This window comes from Maniola hyperantus, chromosome 28 (assembly GCF_902806685.2).
Source record: "Maniola hyperantus chromosome 28, iAphHyp1.2, whole genome shotgun sequence".
Taxonomy (NCBI): Eukaryota; Metazoa; Arthropoda; class Insecta; order Lepidoptera; family Nymphalidae; genus Maniola; species Maniola hyperantus.
The window spans coordinates 5,577,913-5,605,681 of record NC_048563.1 but is presented as its reverse complement, the minus strand read 5'-3'; the positions used below and the strand labels follow the sequence as shown (position 1 = coordinate 5,605,681).

General features: G+C 38.7%; 4 protein-coding genes across 6 annotated transcripts in view; 1 reads left to right on the top strand and 3 right to left on the bottom strand.

The window, feature by feature from the left end:
• The window catches only part of klg (klingon), a 113,287-nt gene extending 98,404 nt beyond the window's left edge, over window positions 1–14,883 (bottom strand). For both annotated transcript variants that reach the window (XM_069508269.1, XM_069508268.1), the window contains exons 1-2: window positions 14,713–14,883; window positions 9,856–9,897 (exon numbers count right to left, since the gene is read on the bottom strand). The gene's annotated coding sequence lies outside the window, so the exon portion shown is untranslated. The remainder of the gene's footprint in view (window positions 1–9,855; window positions 9,898–14,712) is intronic.
• LOC138404392 (uncharacterized) lies at window positions 14,837–17,936 on the bottom strand. Its single transcript, XM_069508130.1, has 4 exons — window positions 17,865–17,936; window positions 16,552–16,754; window positions 15,181–15,282; window positions 14,837–14,978 (listed from the first exon to the last, which is right to left on the bottom strand). Exons 1-4 carry the CDS (start codon window positions 17,934–17,936, stop codon window positions 14,837–14,839), a joined length of 519 nt encoding a protein of 172 aa, XP_069364231.1.
• Window positions 17,937–23,970: 6,034 nt separating this feature from the next.
• Window positions 23,971–25,602, bottom strand: Urm1 (Ubiquitin-related modifier 1). 2 transcript variants are annotated; one of them, XM_069508141.1, is made up of 3 exons: window positions 25,480–25,602; window positions 24,834–25,042; window positions 23,971–24,362 (listed from the first exon to the last, which is right to left on the bottom strand). In XM_069508141.1, the coding sequence occupies exons 2-3, from the start codon at window positions 25,032–25,034 to the stop codon at window positions 24,234–24,236; spliced, it is 330 nt and encodes a 109-aa protein (XP_069364242.1). In that variant the 5' UTR covers window positions 25,035–25,042; window positions 25,480–25,602; the 3' UTR covers window positions 23,971–24,233. The 2 variants fall into 2 exon arrangements, with proteins under 2 accessions (XP_069364242.1, XP_069364243.1); XM_069508142.1 differs by having other exon boundaries at window positions 25,394–25,533.
• Window positions 25,603–25,779: 177 nt separating this feature from the next.
• On the top strand, window positions 25,780–27,652 carry LOC117995226 (partner of xrn-2 protein 1-like). The gene is made up of 2 exons (XM_034983229.2): window positions 25,780–26,047; window positions 26,352–27,652. Exons 1-2 carry the CDS (start codon window positions 25,884–25,886, stop codon window positions 26,497–26,499), a joined length of 312 nt encoding a protein of 103 aa, XP_034839120.1. The 5' UTR covers window positions 25,780–25,883; the 3' UTR covers window positions 26,500–27,652.
• The last annotated feature ends 117 nt before the right edge of the window (window positions 27,653–27,769 follow it).

The window sequence follows — 27,769 nt, the reverse complement described above, 5'->3', positions numbered from 1 at the left end:
TATTGTTAAAACAGAACCCGATAGTCAGAACAGTAAGCCTCATGTAGTTGTTGATAATATTGATGAAAGTTCTATCAAAAATGGTACAGTCTATATTGTGTGGGCAAATATGTGCCATTGTGGATGTAATAGGATAGGATGTCAATGTAGTTTTAATTAATCTACATTTAGGAGTACAACTAATCAAATTTAGTACACTCAATCCGTAACGAGGAAATCCGTAGGAGAACCAGAGTGACCGACATAGGCCAACGAATTAGCCAGCTGAAGTGGCAGTGGGCAGGCCACGTCTGCCGCAGAACCGATGGCCGATGGGGCAGACGTGTTCTGGAGTGGAGACCGCGTATCAGCAAGCGCAGTGTGGGACGACCTCAAACGCGCTGGACTGACCTTAAGAAGATAGCGGGAAGTGGGTGGATGAGGAAGGCGTAGGATCGTGTGTGGTGGCGTGCCCTTGGGAAGGCCTATGTCCAGCAGTGGACGCAAACAGGCTGATTGAATGACACTCAATTCAGAATAAGCAATAATAATAATATTATGTTAATAGTATTTATGACTCTGTTAATTAATTAATAATTAAGTGATTATTATGTAAATAAATATAAAAGATGTCTTATTTTATTAATTTTATACGTGCCACAAAATACTGTAGCACGCCCGCGCTCGCCCGCAATGGGTGTGTGCGGGACGTTCCCTCCCCGATTGCGATCTCGAACTGTCGCGGAAAAAACGGCCAAGAGCGAATCAGACTCGCGCCCTGAGGGTTCCGTACTACAATCGTATTTTTTCGACATTTTGCACGATAAATCAAAAACTATTATGGCTAAAAATAAATAAAAATCTGTTTTAGAATGTATAGATGAAGACCTTTCATATGATACCCCACTTGATATAGTTATCTTACTTCAAAATTGAAAACACTAATTATTAGTTCATGACCACAATTTTTTTTTTTGTGTGATGTTAATCACAAATTGTCGATTTTCAGATTTTTCCCCTAATATCTGCTTTAAGATCTACCTAACTGCCAAATTTCATGATTCCAGCACGCCTAACATGCGCACCACGAGAAAATTTTGTCTACGCATTTACTCGTCTTATTTGTATGAAAAAACACGAGATAATGCGTAGACAAAATTTTCTCGCCGGGCGCATGTTAGACCCTCAGGTCAACGGGAAGTACCCTGTAGGTTTCTTGACAGATAGACAGACAACGAAGTGATCCTATAAGGGTTCCGTTTTTTCATTTGAGGTACGGAACCCTAAAAATATTTTAATGCGATTTAATTTGAAGAAATTGCGAAAAGAGTTATCGAGTCAACCGGGGACCCGAGAGCTGGCAGCTACCTTGGTCAAAGAATTAGTTTGGCCATCCAAAGGGGTAATGCTGCCAGCATCTTGGGTACAATGCCTCGCTGCGGTGGTCTCGACGAGGTTTTAGATTTAATTTAATTTATTTTAGTTTTAATTTAAAATGGTTTTTTTTTAGATTTAACTTTATTAATAGTTTATTTGTTAACCATTGATAATAAAATTAATTACCTCACTTTGCCTAAACAAGAACTAATTAAATTTGATAAACTGGCTAATATTCTTTTTAAAAATTATTTCAATTGAATTTATCGACAAACTACAGGTACATACCATTTACATTTAACGACCTCCCTGGCGCAGTGGTGAGCGCTGTGGTCTTAATAGTGGGAGGTCCCGGGTTCGATTCCTGGCAGGGGTTTTGGAATTTTATAATTTCTAAATTTCTGGTCTGGTCTGGTGGGAGGCTTCGGCCGTGGCTAGTTACCACCCCACCGGCAAAGCCGTGCCGCCAAGCGATTTAGCGTTCCGGTACGATGCCGTGTAGAAACCAAAGGGGTATGGGTTTAATAAAAACTGCCATACCCCTTCCAGGTTAGCCCGCTATCATCTTAGACTGCATCATCACTTACCACCAGGTGAGATTGCAGTCAAGGGCTTACTTGTATCTGAATAAAAAAAATTAAAAAAAAACATACATAAAATGAACTTATTCTCGTATTATAACAATCTATGCTTGTAACACGCAATACCACGTATTATGTATTTAAATATTCATACCGCCCTCATGTTGGGGCTTACCGGTGTTATTACCGATTACCAATACAGTTCTTGCAATTCACGAAGGCGAGTGAACTTTATTTGTGGTTGTCACATCTATCTATATATATAAAAAATTCAAAGTCCTGACTGACTGACTGACTGACATAGATATCAACGCACAGCCTAAACCGCTGGTCCTAAAGACATGAAATTTAGAGGGTCTATTCTTTGTGAAGAGTAGGTATCCACTAAGCAAGGATTTTTCGAAATTCCACCCCTAAGTGGGTTAAATGGGGGATGGAAGTTTGTATGAAAGTCGGTCATTTTTCAAGTTATTTGTATGAAAATTGGTATTTGGGTTTTCGGTCACAAATGAAGAAATACGTGTTTCAGGGTTTTTGGAAAATTTGCCCATAAGGGTGGTAAAATAGGGGATGTAAGTTTGTATGGGAATGTTTTAATTATTGATATTATAATTGACTTGAAATTTGGAAAGTAGGTTTTTTCTTGAGGTTAGGTGTCAGCTAAGAAACGACTATGAGAAAACCCCCCCCTAAAGGAGTGAAATGGGGGTTGGAAGGTTATATGTGTTATTCGGTGCTGTTCAGAGTGCGTGTCCTGATGTTATAATGTTTGTTTCTGAAAAAAAAATGCCATTTGTTTCCTTTAGGCCACGCGGGCGAAGCCGCGGGCAGAAGCTAGTCGTATATATTATGGACATTCGGACAGTCGGACCTATCAGTTAATAAATAAATTAATTAGGTCAAATCTACGCTCTTTTATCATTTACATAATCTTCGATTGTGTAATATGCTTTTTTCAGGAGCATAAGACTTTTAATTGATTTTTTAAACTTGAGTAAAGGCAAGTTCAAAATAGATTGCGGAATTTTGTTATAAAAGGTTATACCCATGTTTACTATTATAACAAGAAAACACCGGGGAGAAAGTATTAATCTTTAATTTGCTCATAAACTTTCTAACAAAACTTTTAATATATAGAGAAACAAAAAACGTCTTTGACATTACATTCACAGAATATATTCGGACGGCGCTGCCTACTGTGGTAGCGGGTAACTTTGGTATAAATTGTAACGCGCCGCGTCGCTACGACGGTACCGATGGCGCTTCGGCCGTTGTCGGCGGTAGCCGAGCTTGGGCGAAGGGGGGCGCGCTGGCGTGTGGGACCAGCGTTGCCACATCTACGTCTTTTTACGTAGATCTACTAACTTTAGGCCTTTCCTGCAAACCTACGAACTTCAGGGACTGCCCTGAATCTACGTATTTTTTATCAAATTGTACAAAGTGATCGAATACTTAGCCTTTTGAGGCTGAATGGGCATAATTTGAATTTATTTTTCGTTCATGAAAAAGGTTATTAAAAAAAGTTCCCTTTTTACACAGTTACAACAATATACGTGTGACTGTGTAAAATGGAACGTTCGCTTTGCAGAAATTGTCACTAGTGTCACTGTCAGAAATACAAGTGGACAAGACTCTTTTGGCGCGTGGCGAAAATAAAGCCGCCATCTTTTGAAGTATCACGGTGTGACCTTAAATGCAGTGTTGCTAAGTAAAAAAAAATTAAATTCACTGTTTTTGTTAAATATTAGAGCCATTCCATTTAAATAACATCATGATAATATATCCTAATAATATATTGTACAGCATAAATGTGTCTGCATCTTATAGCTATATTTAGCACCAGGTAACTAATTAATATAGCTAGTCCATGGCCTATAAATGGTTTTTATTATTCTTTCTCTATTTGGAAACAGGGACGGCTTTCCCAATTTCTTATTCAGTTAAAATTAAATAAAACTTACTCGACTTTCGACATTGACATTTTCAATATATTCCGTAAAATTGAGGAGATTTTATTTGCTGGCAGCCGTCGTTCGACAACTACACCCCCCTATCAATGTCATTCAAGTGCCAAAAGAGCCTTGTATGCACTATGTCGTACTATCATAGAGATACTATGCATTTCGATTCAAAGTTCAAATTCAAACGGACTAACAACTTAATGAAAACAAACTTAACAAACAGACTTTTCAATTAAACACTAACTGGCCTACTTTTTACAAAAATTAAATATAAAAAAACAGTGACCTTTGCAAGAATTTTTTAACAAATATGTATGAGTTTCATTTGCGTGAGGCTGAAATTGATGAAAATGAATAAATTGTATGACAAAACACTACCTTACTCTCTTCATTTTACCCAGAAAAAAAGTACGTAGATCTACGAACTTTTCATCCGAAATTTTTACTAAATCTACGTCTTTTTCTAATGTGGTCTACGCCTTTTTCAAAATCCGAGTTGGCAACACTGTGTGGGACGTCAGTCTGATCGAGCGCACGTGACAGTTTGTTTATTCCGTTAAGAGATTATTGTAATGATTTGTATAAGTACAGAGTGTGACACAATTAATTATTGTAAATACAGAGATTCTCCTGTAATACAGTGTGTGATTTAATAAAATTGCTGAATCTCATTTCAACACATACCCACAAATGATTTCATTTCTGAGGCGGAGCGTAGGAGTCGCAAGTTTATTACGATTTCTATTTAGCCTATTATGTAGATCACCATTTTTTTTTGTAATTAAGAATATGTTGTAAATAATATTGAGAGGCTACTGTAAGTTTACCTATTTCCTTAAATTTGTCTCTAAGGGAATCGCGTGGTTTTAAATTATAAATTGCACGTATCGCCCTTTTTTGTAAAACAATTTTTTTTCCAATATCTGCCGCTTTACCCCATATCAGGATTCCATAAGACATGATACTATTAAAGCAAGTGATATTTAATTGCTTTAAACGCACATAACTCCCGAAAAGTTAGAGGTGCGTGCCCGGAATCGAACCCCTGACCTCCTAGATAGAAGGCCGACGTCTTAACCACTAGACTATCTTTCTTCCGCATTTTTAGAAATTGGCTTCCTTTCGATCTCTACTACATTTTCTCTGTCATCCGTAATTTTAAATATATAAAAGGAAAAGGTGACTGACTGACTAATCTATCAACGCACAGCTCAAACTACTGGACGGAGAACGCTACGAGAACGCTGTAAAGACAGATTTTTGTTTCCCACTCACAAAACCTCATTCCTTAACAAAAGTGTTTGTGTCATGGCGGTAAAGATATATAATAAGATACCAGGGGAGATAAGGAAATGTAATAATATAAATAAATTTAAGAATAAATTGCATGATTTTTTAATAGACATTATATAACATTAATGAATTTTTTCAAATTAGACATTTTTAAATTTTGAATTTTACCATATACAAAGACAACGTGCGTCAAATTACTTATAGTTATTGTTTTACTAGGTTAACTAATTGTTTTGCATGCCTAATATTTAAGGCGAAACATTTCTACTGGACAATTTTATGTAATAACATCTCATTGTAAAATGTTTCCGCAAATAAAGAATCTTTGAATCTTTGAATCTTTGGATCGGGCTGTTTGGCATGCAGATAGCTAATATGACGTAGGCATCCGCTAAGAAAGGATTTCTAAAAATTTAACCCCTAAGGGGGTGAAATAGGGGTTTGAAAGTTATGTAGTCGACGCGGACGAAGTCCTGAGCATAAGCTAGTGCATATTTAATTAACCAAGAAATGAAATTAAGCTTTGCACGCAGAAGGAAATTAAATTTTGCAAGTACATAATTAATAAAAATCACGTTAATTACAGCTAAGCTAGTTAGCATATTTAATTAGCTGTTGACTCTAAGCGCGCTTAAATCATAACGTTCGTGACTGACTTTTATGTGAGCTATAATTAACAGGGTGTTATTAAAATGAGCCTAGGTGTATAATTCATTTAGGTTGATTTAGATATGAGTTGTATTTAAAATTATCATTTGTCAACCAAGTTACCTACCTTGCCAAAACATTATACGTGAAAGTAACTTCGTCCGCCTGGACTACATACATTTCAAAATCCCATTTTACCCACTTAGGCGTGGAATTTCGAAAAATCTTTTCTTAGTGGATACCTACTCTTTACAAAGAACGCACCCTCCAAATTGCATGTCTCTAAGACCAGCGGTTAAAGGTTCGTACGCACCTGAGCGGCGCGGCGCGGCGCTTCAGTCCGACTGCAGAACGCGTCACCTCAGGCCGCTCGACGGTGCCTACCGCACTACAACTTCAGTACGCGGCACCTCGCGTCACTTGCGCGTCACTTTTATACCCGTTCGCGTACGAGCGCGAAGCGCCGCGCCGCGCCGCTGGGTATGTCGCACTAGCGTCACTGCACTGCGCGTCGCTTCGCTGCGCTTCAAAATATTCTCTCCAGCCGTGCCGCGCGGCAACGCGCGGTGAAGCGCTGTGCAGCGCCGCTCTAGTGCGATATGCGCCATACAAAACGATAGAAATGATATTTTGAAGCTCTGTGCCGCGACGTGCAGCTCGCTGAAGCGCCGCGCCGCGCCGCTCAGGTGCGTACGAACCTTTAGGCTGTGCGTTGATATATAAGTCAGTCAGTCAGGACTTTCAATTTTATATATACAAATAAATGCGAAACCGTGTTTGTTTGTTAGCTTGTCCTTCAATCACGCCGCAACGGAGCAACTGATGGAGCATCGGAGCAACTGATGGAGCATCGGAGCAACTGATGGAGCAACGGATAGAGTTGATTTTTGCGTGGATATAATTATACTAGTTAAAGACCTGGAGAGTGACATATTTTTGACTACTTTTACTTTCTATCCCGAAAATCAAAGAGTTCCCAGTTTCCAGTTTTAAAAAACTAAATCCAAAAAATAAATGAGTAGGTATAATTCTGCTATACTTTGGAAACATAAAATAAAAGCAAATAACACTAACACGCTAACTCAACCGCCACCGAGTGCAAGTCGACAATTTCATTGAAAATTGATTTAAAATTATACACTGTAGCCTGTTGGCTAAAATTAACTTTTCAATGAGCTACGAGTAGCTCGATGGTAATGAGCGAGTAGGCACTAGGTACTTAATAGAAATTTTCTACTACTCCAGTTTTTAGGGTTCCGTACTACAAAAGGAAAAACGGAACCCTTATAGGATCACTTTGTTGTCTGTCTGTCTGTCAAGAAACCTACAGGGTACTTCCCGTTGACCTAGAATCATGAAATTTGGCAGGTAGGTAGATCTTATAGCTGACATTTGGGGAAAAATCTGAAAACCGTGAATTTAGGGTTAGATCACACAAAAAAAATTAAATTGTGGTCATGAACTAATAATTAGTATTTTCAACTTTCGAAGTGAGTGACTATATCAAGTGGGGTATCATATGAAAGGTCTTCACCTGTACATTCTAAAACAGATTTTTATTTATTTTTATGCATCATAGTTTTTGAATTATCGTGCAAAAGTCGAAAAAATACGACTGTAGTACGGAACCCTCATTGCGCGAGCCTGAGTCGCACTTGGCCGGTTTTTATATTAAATTTTTAACAGAGCACAATTATTTAATATGAGTTTATTTTTAAAACACATAAATTATAGAAATTCTACCGGCCAACCCCTATTTACCTACACATAAAGGAACAGTACTTACCTACTTATTTACAAAGAATTTCTTCCTCAAATAGGGTTTTAATTTTTTTTTTTTTTTATTCATTATAGGTATACGCTTGACCACAATCACACCTGAAGGGAAGTGCCCCGCTACGCTATTGGGCCGTGAAAAGCTAGCAGACAGACAGACACACTTTCGCATTGATAATGAAATCTTTAGAGGTACCGGCAGTGGCGTGCACAGGAGTTCAAGCCAGGGTATGCATTTAGGTATGAACTCATTTTACGGCAGGTTATAATGAAAAATAAGCATTGATTTATTACAATGAGGGTAAGCAGTGTGTTTATGCTTCTATGAGCTGCACGCCACTGCTGTCATTCTCTACCGGAAACTTAGAGCCCCGAGTGGACGTTGAATTTTTTGTTTGCTTCATTGTGCCCGAATATCTTTTGTTGTTTCAACATATTGACCTAAAGTCTGGAAGTAAAGTTTTTTAAGCAGAATTAAGTAAATCTAAGCGGGCGATGGAGAGAGCTATTCTTGGAGTTTCTCTACGTGATCAAATCAGAAATGAGGAGATCCGTAGGAGAACTAGAGTAACCGACATAGCTCAACGGGTTGCGAAGCTGCAGTGGCAATGGGCAGGGCAATTACCGGTGGTAGATAATATCTACCAGCGGTTCGATAAGCATTAAAGTTAGCGGTAAACTTCTTGCACACACAAAGTGCTGTACAAAAGAAAGCTATCGCGTAGATTACCGCGAACACAAAACTCTGAAGCGTAAACTTCTGGCAGTGGAATCGACATCTTATCACAGAGGCGTACAAAAGATAAGCGCAGACGGGGCGCGGCGCTAGTGTCACATAAATCAGTGGTATCGCATCTCGCGAGTCGTAAATCTCAAGTTTTGGATTTGAATTTACATCCCAAACACCTGTTTCGTTCCTGAATTCACTGTTTTAGGGTTCCCTATTCAAATCACTATCCATATTATAAATGCGACAGTGTGTTTGTTTGTTGGGTTGTCCTTCAATCACGTCGACTTTTAGAACGAGACTAACATAGTATTATGTCTTATGGAATCTTAATATGGGGTAAAGCGGCAGATATTGGGAGAATTTTTGTATTACAAAAAAGGGCAATACGCGCAATTTATAACTTAAGACCACGCGATTCCCTTCGAGAGAAATTTAAGGAAATAGATATCCTTACTGTAGCCTCTCAATATATTTATAATAACATAATTTTTGTAAGACAAAATATTCTTAGTTACAAGAAAATTAGTGATCTACACAATAGGCTAACTAGAAACAAAGACAGCAATGCAGCTCTTACCTTCCGCCTCAGGAAAGTCCAAAAGCCATTTGTGGGTATGGGTATTACCTTTTATAATAAAATCCCGCAAACTATTTTGGACTTACCTTTGCACAAGTTTAAAAAATCTTTTAAAAATATGCTCCTGAAAAAAGCATATTACACAATTGAAGATTATCTAAATGATAAAAGAGCGTGGATTTAACCTGCAGCTCGTTCTAGCAACGCACAAGACTGCAAATACTATTTTATACATGGCATAATCTTGTACCTATATCAAATATTTGAAAAGAGCAACCGCCGAGTTTCTTGCTGGTTCTTCTCGGTAGGAAAGGTATTCCGAACCAGTGGTAGATGCATCCGACTATTCGAAAGTACTTGTAAAAGTTTATAATAAATAAATAATAAATAATCTTCATTTCCTCAGACATCAAGGCCCACAATATTATGTTAGTAACCATCTCATCTTATTCGAATAAAAAAGATTTTTTATTTATTTTATTTATTTACATGACACTTAGTATATTATTTTTCCCATTGCCTATAGTACAAATTTTACACTCAATCCGTAAGTATGACGGTGTCCATCGTCCGACGCCATGTTTTTGTCTGCCTGGTTTTTCATTCGAATCACTACCCATATTATAAATGCGAAAGTGTGTTTGTTTGTTGGGTTGTCCTTCAATCACGTCGACTTTTAGAACGAGACTGACCTATGCTCGCGACTTCCGCGTGGATTACACCACTCTTCAAAGCCGAAATGTCATTCTAAAGGCCGATGTACTGAACCTAGGTATAGATTTTGATTCTCTTGACGGGTATTGACAGACAGACAACAAAGTGATCCTATAAGGGTTCCGTTTTGCCTTTTGAGGTACTGAACCCTAAAATATTTTTTTATTCGATGTAAAGTTTCAAGTTAAATTACTTACTACAAAATGTTTTCATAAATACCTGTTCAGTTTAATCTACGCCACTGCAAACCTGAAACCTGACCTGAAAATAAACAAATCTCTATTAAGTAGATATTTATATTGAACTAGCTGATAACACGTAACAGTGATAAGGGCTTAAGACATAGTCCACCACTCTGGTCAAGTGTAGATCAGCATACTTAACACACATTTGAAAACATTATGGAGAACTTTCAGACATGCAGGTTTTCTTACAATGTTTTCCTTCACCGTTATAAATAGTGATATTTAATTGCTTAAGACGCAAATTAACTCCGAAAAGTTAGAGGTACGCGTACCCGGAATCGAACGGCAAAACCTTCAGGCCCAAAATGTTGAATTCCTAAAATGTTGAATTCCTAAAATGTTGAATTAATATGAATTAATAATACCTACTCCTTGGCGACATCACACGAAATCACATGTCAAACCTAGTTATGGTTTAAAAAGCTTTCCCCTTTGATAGTAAAAATCAAAAACCTTAAACCCGATTCTATTAGACCACCCCATGTCATTTCCACACAAATCCTCTCCCATACTGAGCGAAATTGTATAAAATTAGGGTGTGTTCACATGGGGGCGTGGGAGTAATAAGATTATTGGATTTATATTTTTCTACCGTGGGGTTATATGGCGCAACGTAATACAAGCAGCTGAAGTGGGGCCATGGGGGCTGGATCTTTTTAGGGCTAAGTACCAAAATGAAAAAAAACCCGGCCAAGTGCGAGTCAGGCTCGCGCAACGAGGGTTCCGTACAACAGTCGTATTTTTTCGAAATTTTGCACGATGATTCAAAAACTATGATGCATAAAAATAAATAAAAATCTGTTTTAGAATGTACAGGTGAAGATCTTTCATATGATACCCCACTTGATACACCTAGTTATCTCACTTCGAAAATTGGAAATACTAATTTTTAGTTAATGACCACATTTTTTTTGTATGATGTAACCACAAATTCACGGTTTTCAGATTTTTCCCCTAATGTCTGCTATAAGACCTACCTACCTGCCAAATTTCATGATTCTAGGTCAACGGGAAGTACCCTGTAGGTTTCTTGACAGACTGACAGATAGACAGACAACAAAGTGATCCTATAAGGGTTCCGTTTTTCCTTTTGAGTTACGGAACCCTAACAACCGATTTAATCGATTTTGACGAAATTTGGTACAGAGATAGCTCGCATCCCGTATACAGACTAGGTTAGGTACTTTTTGACCCAGCAAATCAAAGAGTTCCCGCGGGGTTTTTAAAAACCTAAATCCACGTGGACGCAGTAGCGTGTATCAGCTAGTCACAAATAAAGGCACCTTCAAAAATCGTTTGAAGAACTATTATTTATCTATGTAAACAGAATTATGTAGTATATTATAGAGATATGTATATGGGTATATATAATTATATTTATTTGTGTATTATTTGAATGTACTGTGTATGTAGTCTAATTTATAATAATAACTAGGGCCATTTTCGGCTGCCGCACCAACCCGTGCTTTCGTGATTCCTTTCGTCAAAGGTTGCCTGGAAGAGATCGCTTTAGCGATAAGGCCGCCTTTGCATGCTACATCTATTAGAATAAGATCCTGTATTGTGTTTTTTCAATGTTTACTTTGTGTTGTGTGCAGTAAAGTGTAAAAAAAAAAAAAAAAAAAAGGCACCATATAAACGCACCCTAACATTATTGGATTACGGGTCCCTCACATTTGATTTGTAACCTTAAAATAACGCACGACGGGCCCTTAAATTAATTTAGAGAATTTTGATATTATGTATAGAGCGACTACCTCTATGTAGTATATACCTACTGTGTAGAGTACGTGGCAGAAAATAATGTAACGTCCGCCTCCTAATCGGAGGTCGGGGTTCAATCCCGAGCACGCACCTCTAACTTTTCGAGTTATGTGCGTGGTGGCGCCACCTGTTGGTACTTTTGGATAAACATAATTTGACAAGGTGTTCATGATTATTTTATCTACCTACCCTCCATTTTCCCCTTCGTGCACTTTTGCCTATGTTCGTGGTGTCAAATACAACGCCACGACGCCAGTATGTTCTGCGTGCTCCGCGAGACGCCCCGTTGACAACTGAGTCGCGTCCTCGTGTTCATACAACCCAATAAGGAAGGTGAATCCGTGTGTGCCGCTGCTCGTCTGAAGATACACCCCGAAGTGTCCCGTGAAGTGAACTGTGCATGTGGGAGATACCCCTGAGTGCTTGTGCTGAGCCTGTTCCTGCTGGCAGACCGTCGAGGTTAGTGCACGAATCCTTTGTCCTTCATTTGCCCCTTTTCACCTGCGTGGACACCTTCTAAATTCTAAACAACCCGCATACAGTCCGCTCCAGCTCTCGCTGTCGAAGGTGGACAGTGGCCCACGAATTTACACCAGTGCGTTTAAATATCACTTGCTTTATCGTTAAAGGAAATCATCGTGAGGGAACCTACATGCCTGAGAGTTCATAATGTTCTCAAAGGTGTGTGAAGTCTACCAATCCGCACGTGGCCAGCGTGGTAGACTATGGCCAAACCCTTCTCGCTCTGTAGTGAGCCGGCGATGGGTTGATCATGATGATTGGTAGTTAGTTTGCAAGAAACCGTAGCTTAGTTCTACGCGGCTACGTAGCGTAGCATATTGCTAGTAGCTTCGTAGACTGCAGCTACGTCTAAAGAAAAACTACTTCATAGCTTTGAAAAGAGCAACCACCCAGTTTCTTAAACTCAAGTCCAGGGTACAAAAAAAACTCAAAGTCCAAGGTCAAAAAAACCTCAAAATTTCAAGGTAGAAAAAAATTGGTCAGAAGGTAAAATTTAAAAAAAAACTTTAAACGAGTTACAATCCACGCCACTTATTTAAATTCAACTAAAAACTTCACGACCTAGTTATGGCTTGTGACTGATTAGGCCGACGAACTAAGCTAGATTTTGTTGTAGAGTCAACAAAAAAAAAACATTTTATTTTCGGAAAGTTATTTGAAACTTTTGTGCAGTTTAAAAAAGTTTATGAAACAGTTTTGTACAGTTTTATTTTTATGGCTTAAAAATTAAATAAAACATGGTCTGTTTTATGTATAGTTGTACAAGAGCGGTAGTGGCTTGGTATAGAATAGAATAGATAATGTTTTATTCAAGTAAACTTTTTACAAGTGCTTTTGAATCGTCAGGTAGTTTTAATTTACCATTAATGGTGGTTAACACGTCGGCTTCCCCTTCGGGAGGTTTAGGTTCTATCCTGGGTATCCTATCCATATCCTGCACCTCCAAGTTTTTGGAGTTACTTGTATTTTAAGAAATGAAATATCACTTCACTTTAACGATGAAGAAAAATATCGTGAGCAAACCTGCATGCCTGAGAGTTTCCCTTAATGTTCTCAAAGGTGAGTGAAGTTTGCCAATCCACACTAAGCCAGCATGGTGGACTATGGCCTATACCATTCTCATTAGGTAGGGTACCGGCCAGTAGTAGGCCGGTGATGGGTTGATCATGATGTTAAATAATAATTAGAAAATATTTATTACTAGATGATGCCACTACTTCGTTTGCGTGGATTTAGGGTTTTTAGGGTTTTAAAATCCCGTGGGAACTCTTTGATTTTCCGGGATGAAAAGCAGCCTATGTCCTTCCCCGGGATGCAACTATGCGTGTATCAAATTTCACTAAAATCGGTTGAACAGATGGGCCGTGAAAACCTAGCAGACCGATAGACAGAAAGACAGACACACACACGTATTTATAATATTGGTATGGGAGCATGGAGTATCAGCTAGTGAAAGCTAGGTCCTCCTTTTTGGAAGTCGATTAAAAAAAAGTAACTACCTACATAATCAAATTACTTCGTTAAAAGATGATTAAAAAGTTATAAATAGAAAAACCCATGATAAAATTTGATCCTTTCATTAAACCGTTGTACCTTTTTATGCTAACCCTACGAGGGTCGTGTTACAAATAAAATATTTTCACGCGATGGCGACAATTACATGTAATTTATAACTGAGGGGTTCAAAATAACCCGATAACTCTAAGGAGGGTATTTAACTAGGTGTTTAAACCTGACTTTATGAGTTAAGGTCATGCTTTTGCAATACGCTCAAAAATGAGTGAAATGTACGGGTTCATGTATGTATGTAAGTTTATTTATACCACCTTAACTTCTAAATGCCTGAACAGATTTTTTTAGAATATTAGCCATGTTAAATGACTAATATTTCCCTATTCTAAAGAGCTTTCGTCACGGTCAAGCACGTAAATTTGTCTTCCTTGATGCGCCCGTCAAGCGGCTTGAACAAGCAAACGGCACTTTTTTCATTCGAACACTGTCCGAATGTCGCGTCAAGCACGTAAATGCTTGACTCAAGCATCAAGCAATGTAAACGGTCAAAACGCTCAAGCAAAAACGTGCTTGACGTCAAGTCGCTTGACCTCTAACCACTAGGCTATTACGGCTCTGGCTGATATATCAACGCACAGCCCGAACTACTAGACGGATCGGGCTGAAATCTGGCATGCAGATAGTTATTGTGACGTAGACATCCGCTAAGAAAGGATTTTTGAAACTTCAACCCCTAAGGAGGTAAAATAGGGGTCTGAAAGTTTTATAGGCCCTCGCGGACGAAGTTGCGAACATAAACTAGTATACTTAATACTTATAAAAGGAAAAGGTGACTGACTGATCTATCAACGCACAGCTCAAACTACTGGACGGATCGGGCTGATAGCAATTATGACGTAGGCATCTTTGAAAATTCAACCCCTAAGGGGGTGAAATAGGATAGTCGCGGGCATAAGCTAGTCAGTGAAACTTAAGTAGTCCTTAAATTGCACATATTACTTTAGTATTATATAAATATAATTATATAACTTACTATATTTCGGATTATAATCCTTTACACTCACACATAGTCATGTTTAACACACACAAGCACATCTATAGTATGTAATTACGTCTTAAGCACTGTATTTAAGTGTTTTTCACTGATAGTTTTCCATTTATTTAGCACAAATGGTGGTATTTTGGTGTGGTCCGGTGTAGAACCTTTCGCCTACGCAGGCGTAGTGCGACTGCCATTTTACGGACACCAGCCTGCTGGCAGGGTTGGGATTTGTCGACGTGTCGATAAACATCATTAATCTTCAAATGAAGAAGAATGAAGAAATAAAATGGATCGGCAACGTGTAAATAGTCACTGATCCTGGGTGCGTGTGCGAACTTAATTATAATAATTATACTGCAATAGTATGGAATTAGCGGCGATGGTATTTGCAACAAAAAACCTAGAAAAAACAACAAAATAATGCTTAAAACAGATATATACAAGGAAGAAATCACTGACCTGTTCTTATGCAATTCTCCAGTACTCCTTGAATCAGCCTTAGGGATGCCTGAGAGCGTTTCTAGATTTTCGTGCTGGTACCAATGCAAGGCCATAGGTGGCCTGCGCGCGAGCGGATGTTAGCGTGTCGTTTTTCAGACTGATTATTCTTCTTCATTCTTAATGATTCTTTTTAATGTCCAGTTTACTATCATAGTATAGTATCATAGTATAGTATAGTTTTTAATGTCCAGTTTAGTATCAGTAGTAGTATCATACTATCTATGATCATCATCATCAACCGATAGATGTCCACTGCTGGACACAGCTCTCTTGTAGGGACTTCCACACGCCAAGGTATTGCGCCAGCGAGTCCCATGTTGTCCGTGCACCTAGTGAGGGGTCTTCCAACACTGCGTCTTCCGGTGTAAGGTCGCCATTCCAGCACCTTGAGACCCAACTACCGGTCTTCCGGGACTATCGGTTTTGAAATGAAATGATTTATTGGTTCTAACAATATGTCTTTTTACAAATTGTGCCAGGGTAAGTAAGTTTGCAAAACCTGTATCTCAGAGTCCCCGCTCTTCCTCCTCCGTCATTCACTAATAAATACTAATTTTCTACAAACTATGTGCCCTGCCCATTGCCACTTCAGCTTCGCAACCCGTTGTGCTATGTCGGTTACTCTAGTTCTCCTACGGATCTCCTCATTTCTGATTTGATCACGTAGAGAAACTCCGCACATAGCTCTCTCCATCGCCCGCTGAGTGACTCTGAGCTTTCTTCTGAGGTCCATAGTTTTTTTTTTTTTTTTTTTTTTAACCTTTATTGCTGATAGTTTTTCTTTTTTAATATTTTTAGTTTTAGTCTTTAGAAAATAGAATTTGTTTTGTTCTTGAGCTATCAGCGTGTCCTCTCGACACATAGGCCTCTTCCAGCAGCTTCCACTTTTGCCTGTCACGCGCTGTCCTTTTCCATGTTGCTCCTCCAACTTTTCTTATGTCGTCTTCCCATCGCCTGTATTGTTTCCCTCTTTTCCTTTGTCCATCTCGAGGTAACCATTCAGTTATTTTCTGTGTCCATTTTTCGTTGCTTTCCCTTGTCATATGTCCTGTCCACCGCCATTTCAACTTTTTAATTGTCTCAAGTATGTCTTGCACTTTAGTGGTATTTCTTATGTCATTCGCTCTCTTCCTGTCTCTTAAAGTGAATCCTAACATACTTCTTTCCATTCCTCTTTGACAAGTTCTAAGTTTCTGCAAGTTTTTCTGCGAGAGGGCCCAAGTTTGACAGCCATAGGTCAGGCATGGGAGGATATAAATGTTGAATACTTTCCTTTTTACTGCTATAGGGAAGTGTTTACTTTTCATAACTTCTTTTAGGGACCAGTACCTTTTCCAGGCACAAGTCACTCTTCTTTCTAGTTCTAGGTCAATTTGATCTTTGAAAGAGATAGTTTGTCCTAGGTAGATGTATTGAGTGACATATTCTATCTTCTCTCCATCTACTTCTATATCTTCTTGTTCTTTGTTCGTCATTATCTTTGTTTTTGATTTGTTCATGGTTAGACCTATTTCTCTGCTCTTCTCAGCAAGCTGTTGGAGCATAATTCGGATGTTTAAGCTGTTGTTAGATATCAAAACAAGATCATCTGCGAATCTTAGGTGGTTTAGTTTCACACCGTTTATATTTATCCCGAAATCGTCCCAATCGAGTTTTCTAAATATTCCTTCTAGAGCTGCCGAGAAGAGTTTTGGGGATAGCGGGTCTCCCTGTCTCACTCCTTTAGATACTAGGAATTCTTCTCCTAGTGACTCTGTCTTAATTTGTGCGGTGCTCTTAGTATACACGTTTTTTATGATTCTTATGTATTTTCTATTAACTCCCTGCTGTAAAAGAGTCTTCCATAGGAGATTATGTTTTAGTGAATCGAATGCTTTATTGTAATCAACAAAAGTTTGTTTTGTTGAGGTCCATAGTTAGCGACTTCTTATTTACCAATTTTGAATTCAACAATCAGTAATGTATCTCAAATCAACTTACCAGCTATAGGATCTAAATCATAAGGTTCAAATGCCGTATCCTTTTAACCATCTGTCTTCCATTCGCATCTGTATAAAAAAACACCTTCATTCTCCAAATCAGCTGTGTATCTTATAAATACTTCTTTGCCTTTCTTTCCTTTCTTATGAGGCCCATAGTTAGCTACCATGTCTCGGATCCATATGACATATGGATCCCTTTGGGTACGGAACCCTAAAAAGCATCGACAACATGGCTATATGCCTGTGTCACATCCTTACCCTATCCCGGTAGTGCGATCGTTCAATATTCCACTATGCTCGGAAAAGCGGCGAGCGAGACGGGAGACCAACCCAAACAATTTCCCCACACGAGCGACAGGGACAGCGATACCGAGCAACCTTTGGGAAGAAAATTGTATTATTTGTTTATTTTTATTCAATTCCTTTTTATCGTTTGGAGTTTAAAGACTTAAATGATGTGCTGCTTTGAATAGTTAAGTCTATAAATAAGTCTTTTTACTAATTAATCAATGTTTCATAATGGATTGCATTTTTTTCTCGACTCTTGAAAGGGATCTTAGATATCCATTACATATAGAGCCGTCTTGGTATAGCCCGCGACAGATTGAGATGGCAAGCGGGGTATGAGGCCGGGGGGTGCCCCACACACCAACACGTTACCTGCACCAGTTTGGCGCGGGGGCTGGGAGTGCGGGGCGTTCTCTCCCAGATTGCTAACTCGACCTGTCGCATACCTTTTTTGACCTCCCTGGTGCAGTGGTAAACGCTGTGGTCTTACTAGTGGGAGGTCCTGGGTTCAATTACAGGCAGGGGTTTGGAATTTTATAATTTCTCAATTTCTGGTCTGGTCTGGTTCGGCCGTGGCTAGTTACTATTCTACCGGCAAAGCCGTGCCGCCAAGCGATTTAGCGTTCCGGTACGATACCGTGTAGAAACCAAAGATGTGTGGATTTAATAAAAACTGCCATGCTCTTTCCAGGTTAGCCTTAGTTAGTTACATTCCTCAGTGCTTGAGGACCAAAAATTGTCTTCGAACATTGCGTGTTGCCAGTGATGACATATGGATCCGAGACATGGTCTAACTATGGGCCTCATAAGAAAGCTCAGAGTCACTCAGCGGGCGATGGAGAGAGCTATGTGCGGAGTTTCTCTACGTCATCAAATCAGACGTGAGGAGATCCGTAGGAGAACTAGAGTAACCGACATAGCTCAACGGGTTGCGAAGCTGAAGTGGCAATGGGCAGGGCACATAGTTCGTACAACCGATAGACGTTGGGGTCCCAAGGTGCTGGAATGGCGACCTCGCACCGGAAACGTTGGAAGACCCTCCACTAGGTTTACAGACGACATCAGACGAGTCTGCGGGAGCCGCTGGATGGCGGCGGCGCAAGACCGTGGCGTGTGGAAGTCCCTACAAGAGACCTATGTCCAGCAGTGGACGTCTATCGATTGATGATGATGATGAAGCAACATTAAATATTACACATTGTAATTAAAGCTATATAATTATTGACCTTATCTATAGGACAGGGGTAAAAAGACAGCGGGTGTTATTTCATAAAAACGTGTGTGTAGATAGATTAGGTAGTTTTGGTACTGTAGATATTATAACCAGCTGAAGCCCGCGACCGACCAACCGATGCTGCGTGGATTTAGGTTTTAGAATCCCGTGGAAACTCTGATTTTGGAGATGGCCCCAAATTGCCTCAGCTAACTCTGAGCTAACTCTGTACTACATCAAAATCGGGTTTAAGCTGTTGGCTTTGAAAAGCTAACAGACAGACAGACACAATTTCGCATTTATAATACACTAGCTGATGCCCGCGACTTCGTCCGCGTGGAATTAGGGTTTCTTAAAATCCTTTAAGTTTGAGCTAGAATAACAACACAATCCTTGTAGTGCAAGAGACAGCTACAAGATTCCCTTTAAGTAATGAACACCCTCTTCCCTTTAAGAATGACGACTGTAGGCTATCGGACTATTCTAAAAGTATATTAATACTAGTTGATGCCCGCGACTTCGTCCGCGTGGAATTAGGGTTTCTTAAAATCCTGTGGGAACTCTTTGATTTTCCGGGATAAAAAGTAGCCTATGTCACTCTCCAGGTCTTTATCTATATCTATGCAAAAAATCACGTCAATCCGTTGCTCCGTTGCGACGTGATTAAAGGACAAACCAACAAACCAACAAACAAACACACTTTCGCATTTATAATAAGGGTACTGACTAGCTGATGCCTGCGACTTCGTCCGCGTGGAATTAGGGTTTCTTAAAATGCCGTGGAAACTCTTTGTTTTTCCGGGATAAAAAGTAGCCTATGTCACTCTCCAGGTCTTTATCTATATCCATGCAAAAAATCACGTCAATTAGATGAACTGTTGTGACGTGATTGAAGGACAAACCAACAAACAAACACACTTTCGCATTTATAATAAGGGTACTGATAGTATGTATTAGTACGTAAATAATAAGGATAATGAAGTATCAATAGTTTTCAAGCGCAGTATAATAATCAATAAACACCCTGTACCTATACATTCAGGATTCCCTAAGCAAATAACGTAAACGTTTTGTTTGTACTTGCCTCACCGTCACCGCTGTCATTCTCCGAATCCGTGCTGTATTCATTTTCCAGGAATTTTCCCGGGAAAATCCAATGGCTTTAATATGGGATTATACCATACCATGTCATTTGATGTATTGTACATTATTATAATAATAACATAATAATCATCTTTAGTTCAGACTAGCTTATGCTCGCGACTTCGTCCACGTGGACTACACAAATTTCAAACCCCTAATTCACCCTTTTAGGAGTTGAATTTTCAAAAATCCTTCCTTAGCGGATGCCTACGTCATAATAGCTATCTGCATGCCAAATTTCAGCCCGATCCGTCCAGTAGTTTGAGCTGTGCGTTGATAGATCAGTCAGTCAGTCACCTTTTCCTTTTATATATTTAGATAGAAGAGAAGATATTAGGTACATCCATTTTGTTAGTAATAACATTAATTGTCAGATGGAAAGTCTTGGAGGAGGCTTTTACCGCATAAGGCGGTCCTTACAAGAAATTCAGAATATAGTCACCTACTAATTACCTACTAAAAACATAACTATATGTAAACTATTAAATATATATATATGTAAAAAAAAATATATATATAAGAGATTTCGTGAGTGGGTCCAAGCCAGGTAGCACCTGCAATTGTAAATAACTACATACTTAAATAAAGAAATAATTTATAATAATAAGAAAAAATTAAAAGTAATTGTATATATAATATAATGTTAATAATAAGATAAAAATTAAAAACTAAGTAAAATTAAGTATGTGCATGTAAGGAATAATAAAAGCTTTTTTATTTTATTTATTTTTAACATTAATTGCTAATGACTATGTTAGTAAGTAGGCTCTTTTATGAACCATTTTATTTATCTAGGAATCTACCACCCATGAGACACTGAGAGTGCATGTGCAAACCAACCCAGTGTCTCATAAATGGATTATCTAGTTTTTCAGATAAGGTTTTCAGAATACCGTTGAAACTACCTCGGATTCTGCTCATCACTGAAGCTGCTCGTTTTCTCATGATTGCATAAAAATCGTCGGTATGAGCCTCAACATCAGCGACGCACTGCAGCACCTCGGCAGCCCCATCAGCACTCTGAATCCATTGGACACGCAAGTCGTTGTAGGCCCTCTGCGTATATGACACCCACAGGTTGCACGTGTAGAAAGTTTGGCAATATGCCTTAAACAGAGTTATTTTTACTTGTTTGTTGCAACATTATTGAACTGAAGGAAACACGCATAACGTTTCAGAAACTCCTGAAACCCACTATAAAGCGCAGCTAAAGGTGTTTAATGTATACTTAGACTAAGATAGGTACCTTAGTTACGTTGGATGTCTTTCAAAGCGTGTCTAGAACTAATCCAGGCATCGCCGGGACACGAAGCTAGCTCTGAGGATTAGTGCAAACCCTAGGGCTTACAGTGCGGGCGATGTAGGCTAAGAGACTAGCGTCAAATATCGTCAAGAGAAGATGAGAAAACAAGGAATCCATACTAATATTATAAACTAGCTGATGCCCGCGACTTCGTCCGCGTGGAATTAGGTTTTAAAAAATCTCGTGGGAACTCTTTGATTTTCCGGGATAAAAAGTAGCCTATGTCACTCTCCAGGTCTTTATCTATACCTATGCAAAAAATCACGTCAATTCGATGAACCGTTGTGACGTGATTGAAGGACAAACCAACAAACAAACACACTTTCGCATTTATAATAAGGGTACTGATGTGAAAGTGTTTCTGTCTGTCTGTCTGCTAGCTTTTCACGGTCCAACAGTTTCACTGATTTCCAGGACGCCCTATCCACTAGGCTATCACAGCTTCGTTACTTGAAGGGAATCTTGTAGCTGTCTCTCAGACTATAAGGATTGTGTTGTTATTCTAGCTCAAGCTTAAAAGATTAGGTGACCTACTCAAAGGTCTGTAGGTACAGGTAAATATTGCAAATATAATTTTATTTATAAGTTAAATAAGAATGTACCAGGATGTAACCAGAACGCGAGCAAAAACTTAGCGTTATTGTTATACTACCTAAACACAATCCTATACCAATAACCATTTGCCTCATTTAGTGATTTCGCATTTTTCAAACCTGCAATGTATAACGTGCAAAACTCGGGTCAAAAGCCCCACCTACGACGCGGCATTGACTCCGAGGGACCTTCTTACGCAGTTTTTATTTGCAATATTATATCGTAAACTTTTATAAATTATAGGATTTTTATATTTTTAGGGTTCCGTACCTCAAAAGGAAAAACGGAACCCTTATAGGATCACTTTGTTGTCTGTCTGTCTGTCGTTCTGTCAAGAAACCTACAGGGTACTTCCCGTTGACCTAGAATCATGAAATTTGGCAGGTAGGTAGATCTTATAGCTGACATTCGGGGAAAAATCTGAAAACCGTGAATTTGTGGTTAAATGACACAAAATAAATTAAATTGTGGTCATGAACTAATAATTAGTATTTTCAATTTTCGAAGTAAGATAACTATATCAATATTATATCATCATCATATCATAATTGAAAGGTCTTCACCTGTACATTCTAAAACAGATTTTTATTTATTTTTATGCATCATAGTTTTTGAACTATCGAGCAAAATGTCGAAAAATATGAATGTTGTACGGAACGCTCGTTGCGCGAGCCTAACTCGCACTTGGCCGGTTTTTTTTTTGCGCTTTCATTTGTGGTATCATATCAGTAATCATCAGTACTATCACCTGACTTCGTTTTTGCCAGCGTTCTGGTTACACCCTGTATAGATTAGGTAGCATTAATTATTTCCTTTATACCTATCTAACCTAGGTACAGTTTGCGACAGGTCGACATGGCAATCAGGGTGGGATGCCCCGGTGCTAACCCGGTGACGTGCGGGTGTGCGGGGCGTCCCCCTGCCTCATACCCCGGTTGCCATGTCGACCTGTCGCAATTAGTACCTATAACTAATGCTTAAATTATTTACATTTTGGAATCAAACCCGGAACATCTCGATTGTGAAGTGTAACAACACTAAGCCATAGGGAACATCGCAACACTAAACTAGTTAGTTGTTTTAGTGCAAACTGCATCAAAATCAACAAATTGGATTATGATTGTTTGATCCATCCCTCTGTGTATATTGGCTTTGAACTAAAAGCGAGGGGGTGAGTCGAAATATAGGTACCTAACGGGGAATCAAATGCTTTTAAACCGATTTTTTTTAAATAAAAATGGCAAGCACCTAATGTTAAGTGATTAACGCCGCCCAAACATTTACAGTAGGTACCAAAGGAACCACCAATGCGTTGCCAGCCTTTCAGGAATTTGTTGGTCCGCCCCTTGAATAACCCCATGTTGTAACTAAAGGGAACACCGCCGATGGGAGTTGATTCCACAGTTCGCATGTGCGTGGAAAAATCTGGCACAATGGACGGATTTCAAAACGAGAAAGCCATGGAAATCAAAAAAAAATAGGACTACTTTAGGGCTGCGTCAAATGTACTAACATTTGACGCTTGCCAGTGACGTCGAAGCTTCGATGTTTCGTTAGAAGGTATCCAACAGTCTGAACGGGATGTTTCCGTTGAGTCACACTCCCGTGAGTAATACTGTGACTCAAAGGGGGCAAAATCCTCTTGAGTCACAGTGTGACAGGGGAATTTTATTTAATTTTATTTTTATTTGTGTCACTGGTGCAAATCTCTAATATCTATATGTAATCTACCAATTTGTCAAATATGGGATAAAATAAGTCGCTTTTATAAATTAAAACTATGGTCTTAATGAGGCACCCTTTGCACAGAGGCCTTACAACATGACTTGACGACCTCCCTGGCGCAGTGGTAAGCGCTATCAGAGTGAGGGAAATCTCGGTTTGATCCTAAATCGACGATATGTCAAATATTAGGCTATGTTGAGGTAAAATAAAAGAAAAATGGCACTACTTTAGGGCTACCTGCGTCAAATGCACTAACATTTGAGGCTTGCCAGTGACTTCAAGCTTCAATGTTTCGTTAGAAGGTACCTAAAAGGATTGGTTCCCGTTGAATCACACTTCCGTGAGTAATACTGTGACTCCACAGGAAAAATCACAGTGTGACACAAGAGGAATTTTATTTTCCCGTTGATGTATCATCAGTGCAAATCCCTAATATCTATCAGTAATCTACCTCTAATTATAATGTGTCAAATATGGGAAAAAACAAAAGTCGCTTTTATAAATTTTTTAATTTATTTTTTATTTTAATAATAAATACAATATAATACGTAAGTTTTTTAAATGAAATTAATCCAATAAAACCTAAAGCTAGCCTTATCTAATTACTATACAAAATAAGTAACTTACCGCCGTACTCAGAGTCGCTAATCGTTACTTAAGATTGAGTTAAAACGAGACAGATTTATGTGAGAGATATAGCTCTGTCTCGTTTTAACTAAACTTAAGTAAGGATTAAGTGACTCTGAGTACGGCTGTAAGTCACCTATCCGCCATGTAACGTGGATATGAACATAATGACGTCACCTTGCTGCAGCTCGTATGTCAGTTCCCCGCACAACTCCCAGTCCGCCTCGTTCACCAGCACCAGGATACCAGGCCTCACTGAGGCACCCTGTGGACGGGGGCCTCATGTTAAACAGAGTTTATTGGGTCAGGGGTTCAATCCCGGGCACGCACCTCTAACTTTTCAGAATTATGTGTTTACAAAAATTAAATATCACTTGCTTTAACGGTGAAAAATAACATCGTGAGGAAACCTGTGTGCCTGAGAGTTCTCCATAATGTTCTCAAAGGTGTGTGAAGTCTGCCAATCTTAAAGGGGCAAAACAGGGATTTGTACAGTTCTTGCAACTGACGAAGGCCAGTGAACTTTACTTGTGGTAACACTATTTACATGGTCATTGCGTAAGTGTGCGTGCATGTCGGACCAATCAGTCACGAGCAAGTGCTGTCAAACGCACACATTTAGTGTACCTTACGTATACTGATACGACTTAAACACAAGCATGAGTTAGAGCCTTCGTGAAATGCAAGAACTATAATTTGTGTAGTCCACGCAGCATAAGCTAGTATAATATATTACCTGTAAAAACAACTCTGGCCTTTCTTTCAACAAGTTATCTTTAATCCATACAAGCAGTTCTTTTATGGTCCATTTTTCAGTCTGGCAATCCGGGAAGTATTTGTTTAAAGCTGGCAATTCTACTTCTCTCTTCTTAACTTTGTCAAACAGGAGTTCTGCACCTCCGCCAAACTGTAGGTGGACTTTCAAAGTTTCTGGCATATTTACGGCTGAAATGAAATCCATATTAATATTATAAAGTACCTGAACTTGGTTCATGTGGATTTTTTTTTTAATATCCTGCGGGAACTTTTAAATTTTTCTGGATAAAAGGTAGCCTATGCCAAAATTTGGTGCAGAGATTTGCCTGTATTGTGGGGGGCAGGGCATAGGCTACTTAGGCTAGACCCGGAAAAATGGATTACCACAGGATTTTTGAAAACCTATAGATGAAAAAGTCGCGGGCATCAAATAGTATTTTATAATATACTGTTGTTGCTATAACACAACTTCCTCTTTAGGTTCAAAAGGTGTTCCTCAGATTTCTAGCATAAACAAGTAAGTATACGTCTTATACCTACTTAAAATACTATATATTTAATATATATTTAATATATATTTTACTTGCTTTAATAAAATAAAAAAGACACTATTATGTACTAATTACCGATCTATTTCAGTACTTTAATGAACACGTTTATTTCGTAACTAAAGATTTAAATTTTAATAATTTACGAAATCTAGGTTATGTTTATTATTTTTCTGTCAACGTCTTTTATTTTAATGGGCCTTGGATTCCAGGCTCCAGACTATAAATCATAGATAAATAAGGAAAGGCATGCACGACAAACTTGGACTATTCGATTCTAATTGAAACAGCCTTTAATCTGTGACCAAACCATAGCTTAGCGTCAGCAGCTGTCTAATTTGTTCTGTGATTCTGCTGGCAAAAAAATGTGTTCTGTGGGCAAAAGTCTCAAATGTCAAAGTGGTCAAAACAAATTGCTAAAAAATAAAAACAACGTGTAGGGTGTAATAATATTGTGGTTTTCTACAATTAATTGAACCAAAATGAAGCCATCGGTAGATATAGACGCGTTGCGCACAGAGCACGAGTCTGACGAGCAGTGGGACGTGCGTCGCAGTTTCATGATGGAACATAAAGATGACTTTGAAGAATCCGAGTTGATAACTCTGGCTCAGATCTTCACTAACATTGAGTTCCTGGGGTGCAGGTAAACTCAAGTCTTGACTCTTTGAGTCGTGTTCCTTATTTCTGAGGATCGTGACCCCTTTCAATAATCACATCATTTTATTTATTCCGATACAAGATAGCCCGTGACTGCAATCTCATCTGGTGGTTTTTTTTTAAATATAGACTGGCGCTTGGTTGCAATCAGACCTGGTGGCAAGTGATGATGCAGTCTAAGATGGAAGCGAGCTAACCTGCAAGGAGTATGACAGTTTTTACCTTTAGTTTCTAGTGGTAACTAGCCACGGCCGAAGCCTCCCACTTGACTGATTTTCCAATTGTTACAGATATCCAGCCCAGACCATGAAGAGGATAGCGTCGCTGGCAGAGAAGGTGTCAGCAAAGTACAGAGAGAGTCGCAAGCACAAGCTAAAGAGAACCTTTATCGGAGCCAGCGACGCAGCCGAGCAGAAGGCTAAGAGGACTTTTAAATAGATATAACTACAGTAGAAACTCAATTATCCGGCCCTCAGTTATACGGATTTGCCTAACTGAAAATTGTTCGGCCAAGTGCGAGTCGGACTCGCACACCAAGGGTTCCATACTCGGGTATTTTTTCCGCCATTTTGTATGATAAATCAAAAACTATTATGCATAAAAATAAATAAAAATCTGTTTTAGAATGTATAGGCAAAGCCCTTTCATAATATTATGATACCCCACTTGGTATAGTTATCTTACTTTGAAAATTAAAAATAACTATTATAGTGAACTACATAATATGCACAAACCTGCTTTTCTTCACACATTCGATCATCCGGATTTTCGATTATCCGAATCCCTAACGACAACAATTAATCCGGTTAATCGAGTTTCCACTGTACATGATACTCTTGACTTCGTCCACGTGGATTTTGGTTTCTTTTAAATCCTGTGGGAACTCTTTGGTTTTTCGGAATAAAAAATTGCCTATATAAATTTCTGGGATACAAGCTACCTCTGTACCAAATCTAATCCAAATATATAAAAGGAAAAGGTGACTGACTGACTGACTGACTGATTTATCAACGCACATCTCAAACACAGTTCAAACTACTGGACTGGAGCTATTATGATGTAGACGTCCACTAAAAACGGATTTTTGAAAATTCAACCCTAAGGGGGTAAAATAGGGGTTTGAAATTTGCGTAGGCAACGCGAACGAAGTCGCGAGCATAAGCTAGTTTCATATAAATTAGGTTACACAGACTGTCTTTAAGAATCCCGTGGGAAATTTTGACTTTCCAGGATAAAAAATGTCTATGTCTGTCCCCGGGATGTAATCTAACTTTAAACCAAATTTCATCAAAATCGGTTGATCTGTTGGGCCGTGAAAAGCTAGAAGACAGACAGACACACATTCGCATTTATAATGTTAGAATAGAAGTATGGATATGGATTGGTAATAAATTAACATTTTTCAAAATTAACATACTTTATTAAAAATATTACAATAATATAATCTTAACTTATCCTTAATGCTAGTTATTTCTTTTGAATTATAAAGAAACACATAATATAAATAATAATTATTTACTTAATTTAGGATACAAATTAGATATTAAGTACATTATTAATTCTTTAAATAAATACAATTTAATATCCTTAACCCAATCTTTTATTTAAATATCTTTATCTAAATATATAAAAAGAAAAGGTGACCGACTGACTGACTGACTGATCTATCAACGCACAGCTCAAACTACTGGACGGATCAGGCTGAAAT

Excerpts from the sequence above, each read along its gene's own strand:
- LOC138404392 (XM_069508130.1), bottom strand. The coding sequence starts at position 17,936 with ATGCGACAGGTCGAGTTAGCAATCTGGGAGAGAACGCCCCGCACTCCC. Across the intron at positions 16,755-17,864 it reads CCCGCGCCAAACTGGTGCAG|CTTGCTGAGAAGAGCAGAGA; the intron begins GTAACGTGTTGG and ends ATGCTCCAACAG. Across the intron at positions 15,283-16,551 it reads GTGACTTGTGCCTGGAAAAG|GCCACCTATGGCCTTGCATT; the intron begins GTACTGGTCCCT and ends GCTCGCGCGCAG.
- Urm1 (XM_069508141.1), bottom strand. The coding sequence starts at position 25,034 with ATGCCAGAAACTTTGAAAGTCCACCTACAGTTTGGCGGAGGTGCAGAA. Across the intron at positions 24,363-24,833 it reads GGCCAGAGTTGTTTTTACAG|GGTGCCTCAGTGAGGCCTGG; the intron begins GTAATATATTAT and ends CCCCGTCCACAG.
- LOC117995226 (XM_034983229.2), top strand. The coding sequence starts at position 25,884 with ATGAAGCCATCGGTAGATATAGACGCGTTGCGCACAGAGCACGAGTCT. Across the intron at positions 26,048-26,351 it reads ATTGAGTTCCTGGGGTGCAG|ATATCCAGCCCAGACCATGA; the intron begins GTAAACTCAAGT and ends CAATTGTTACAG.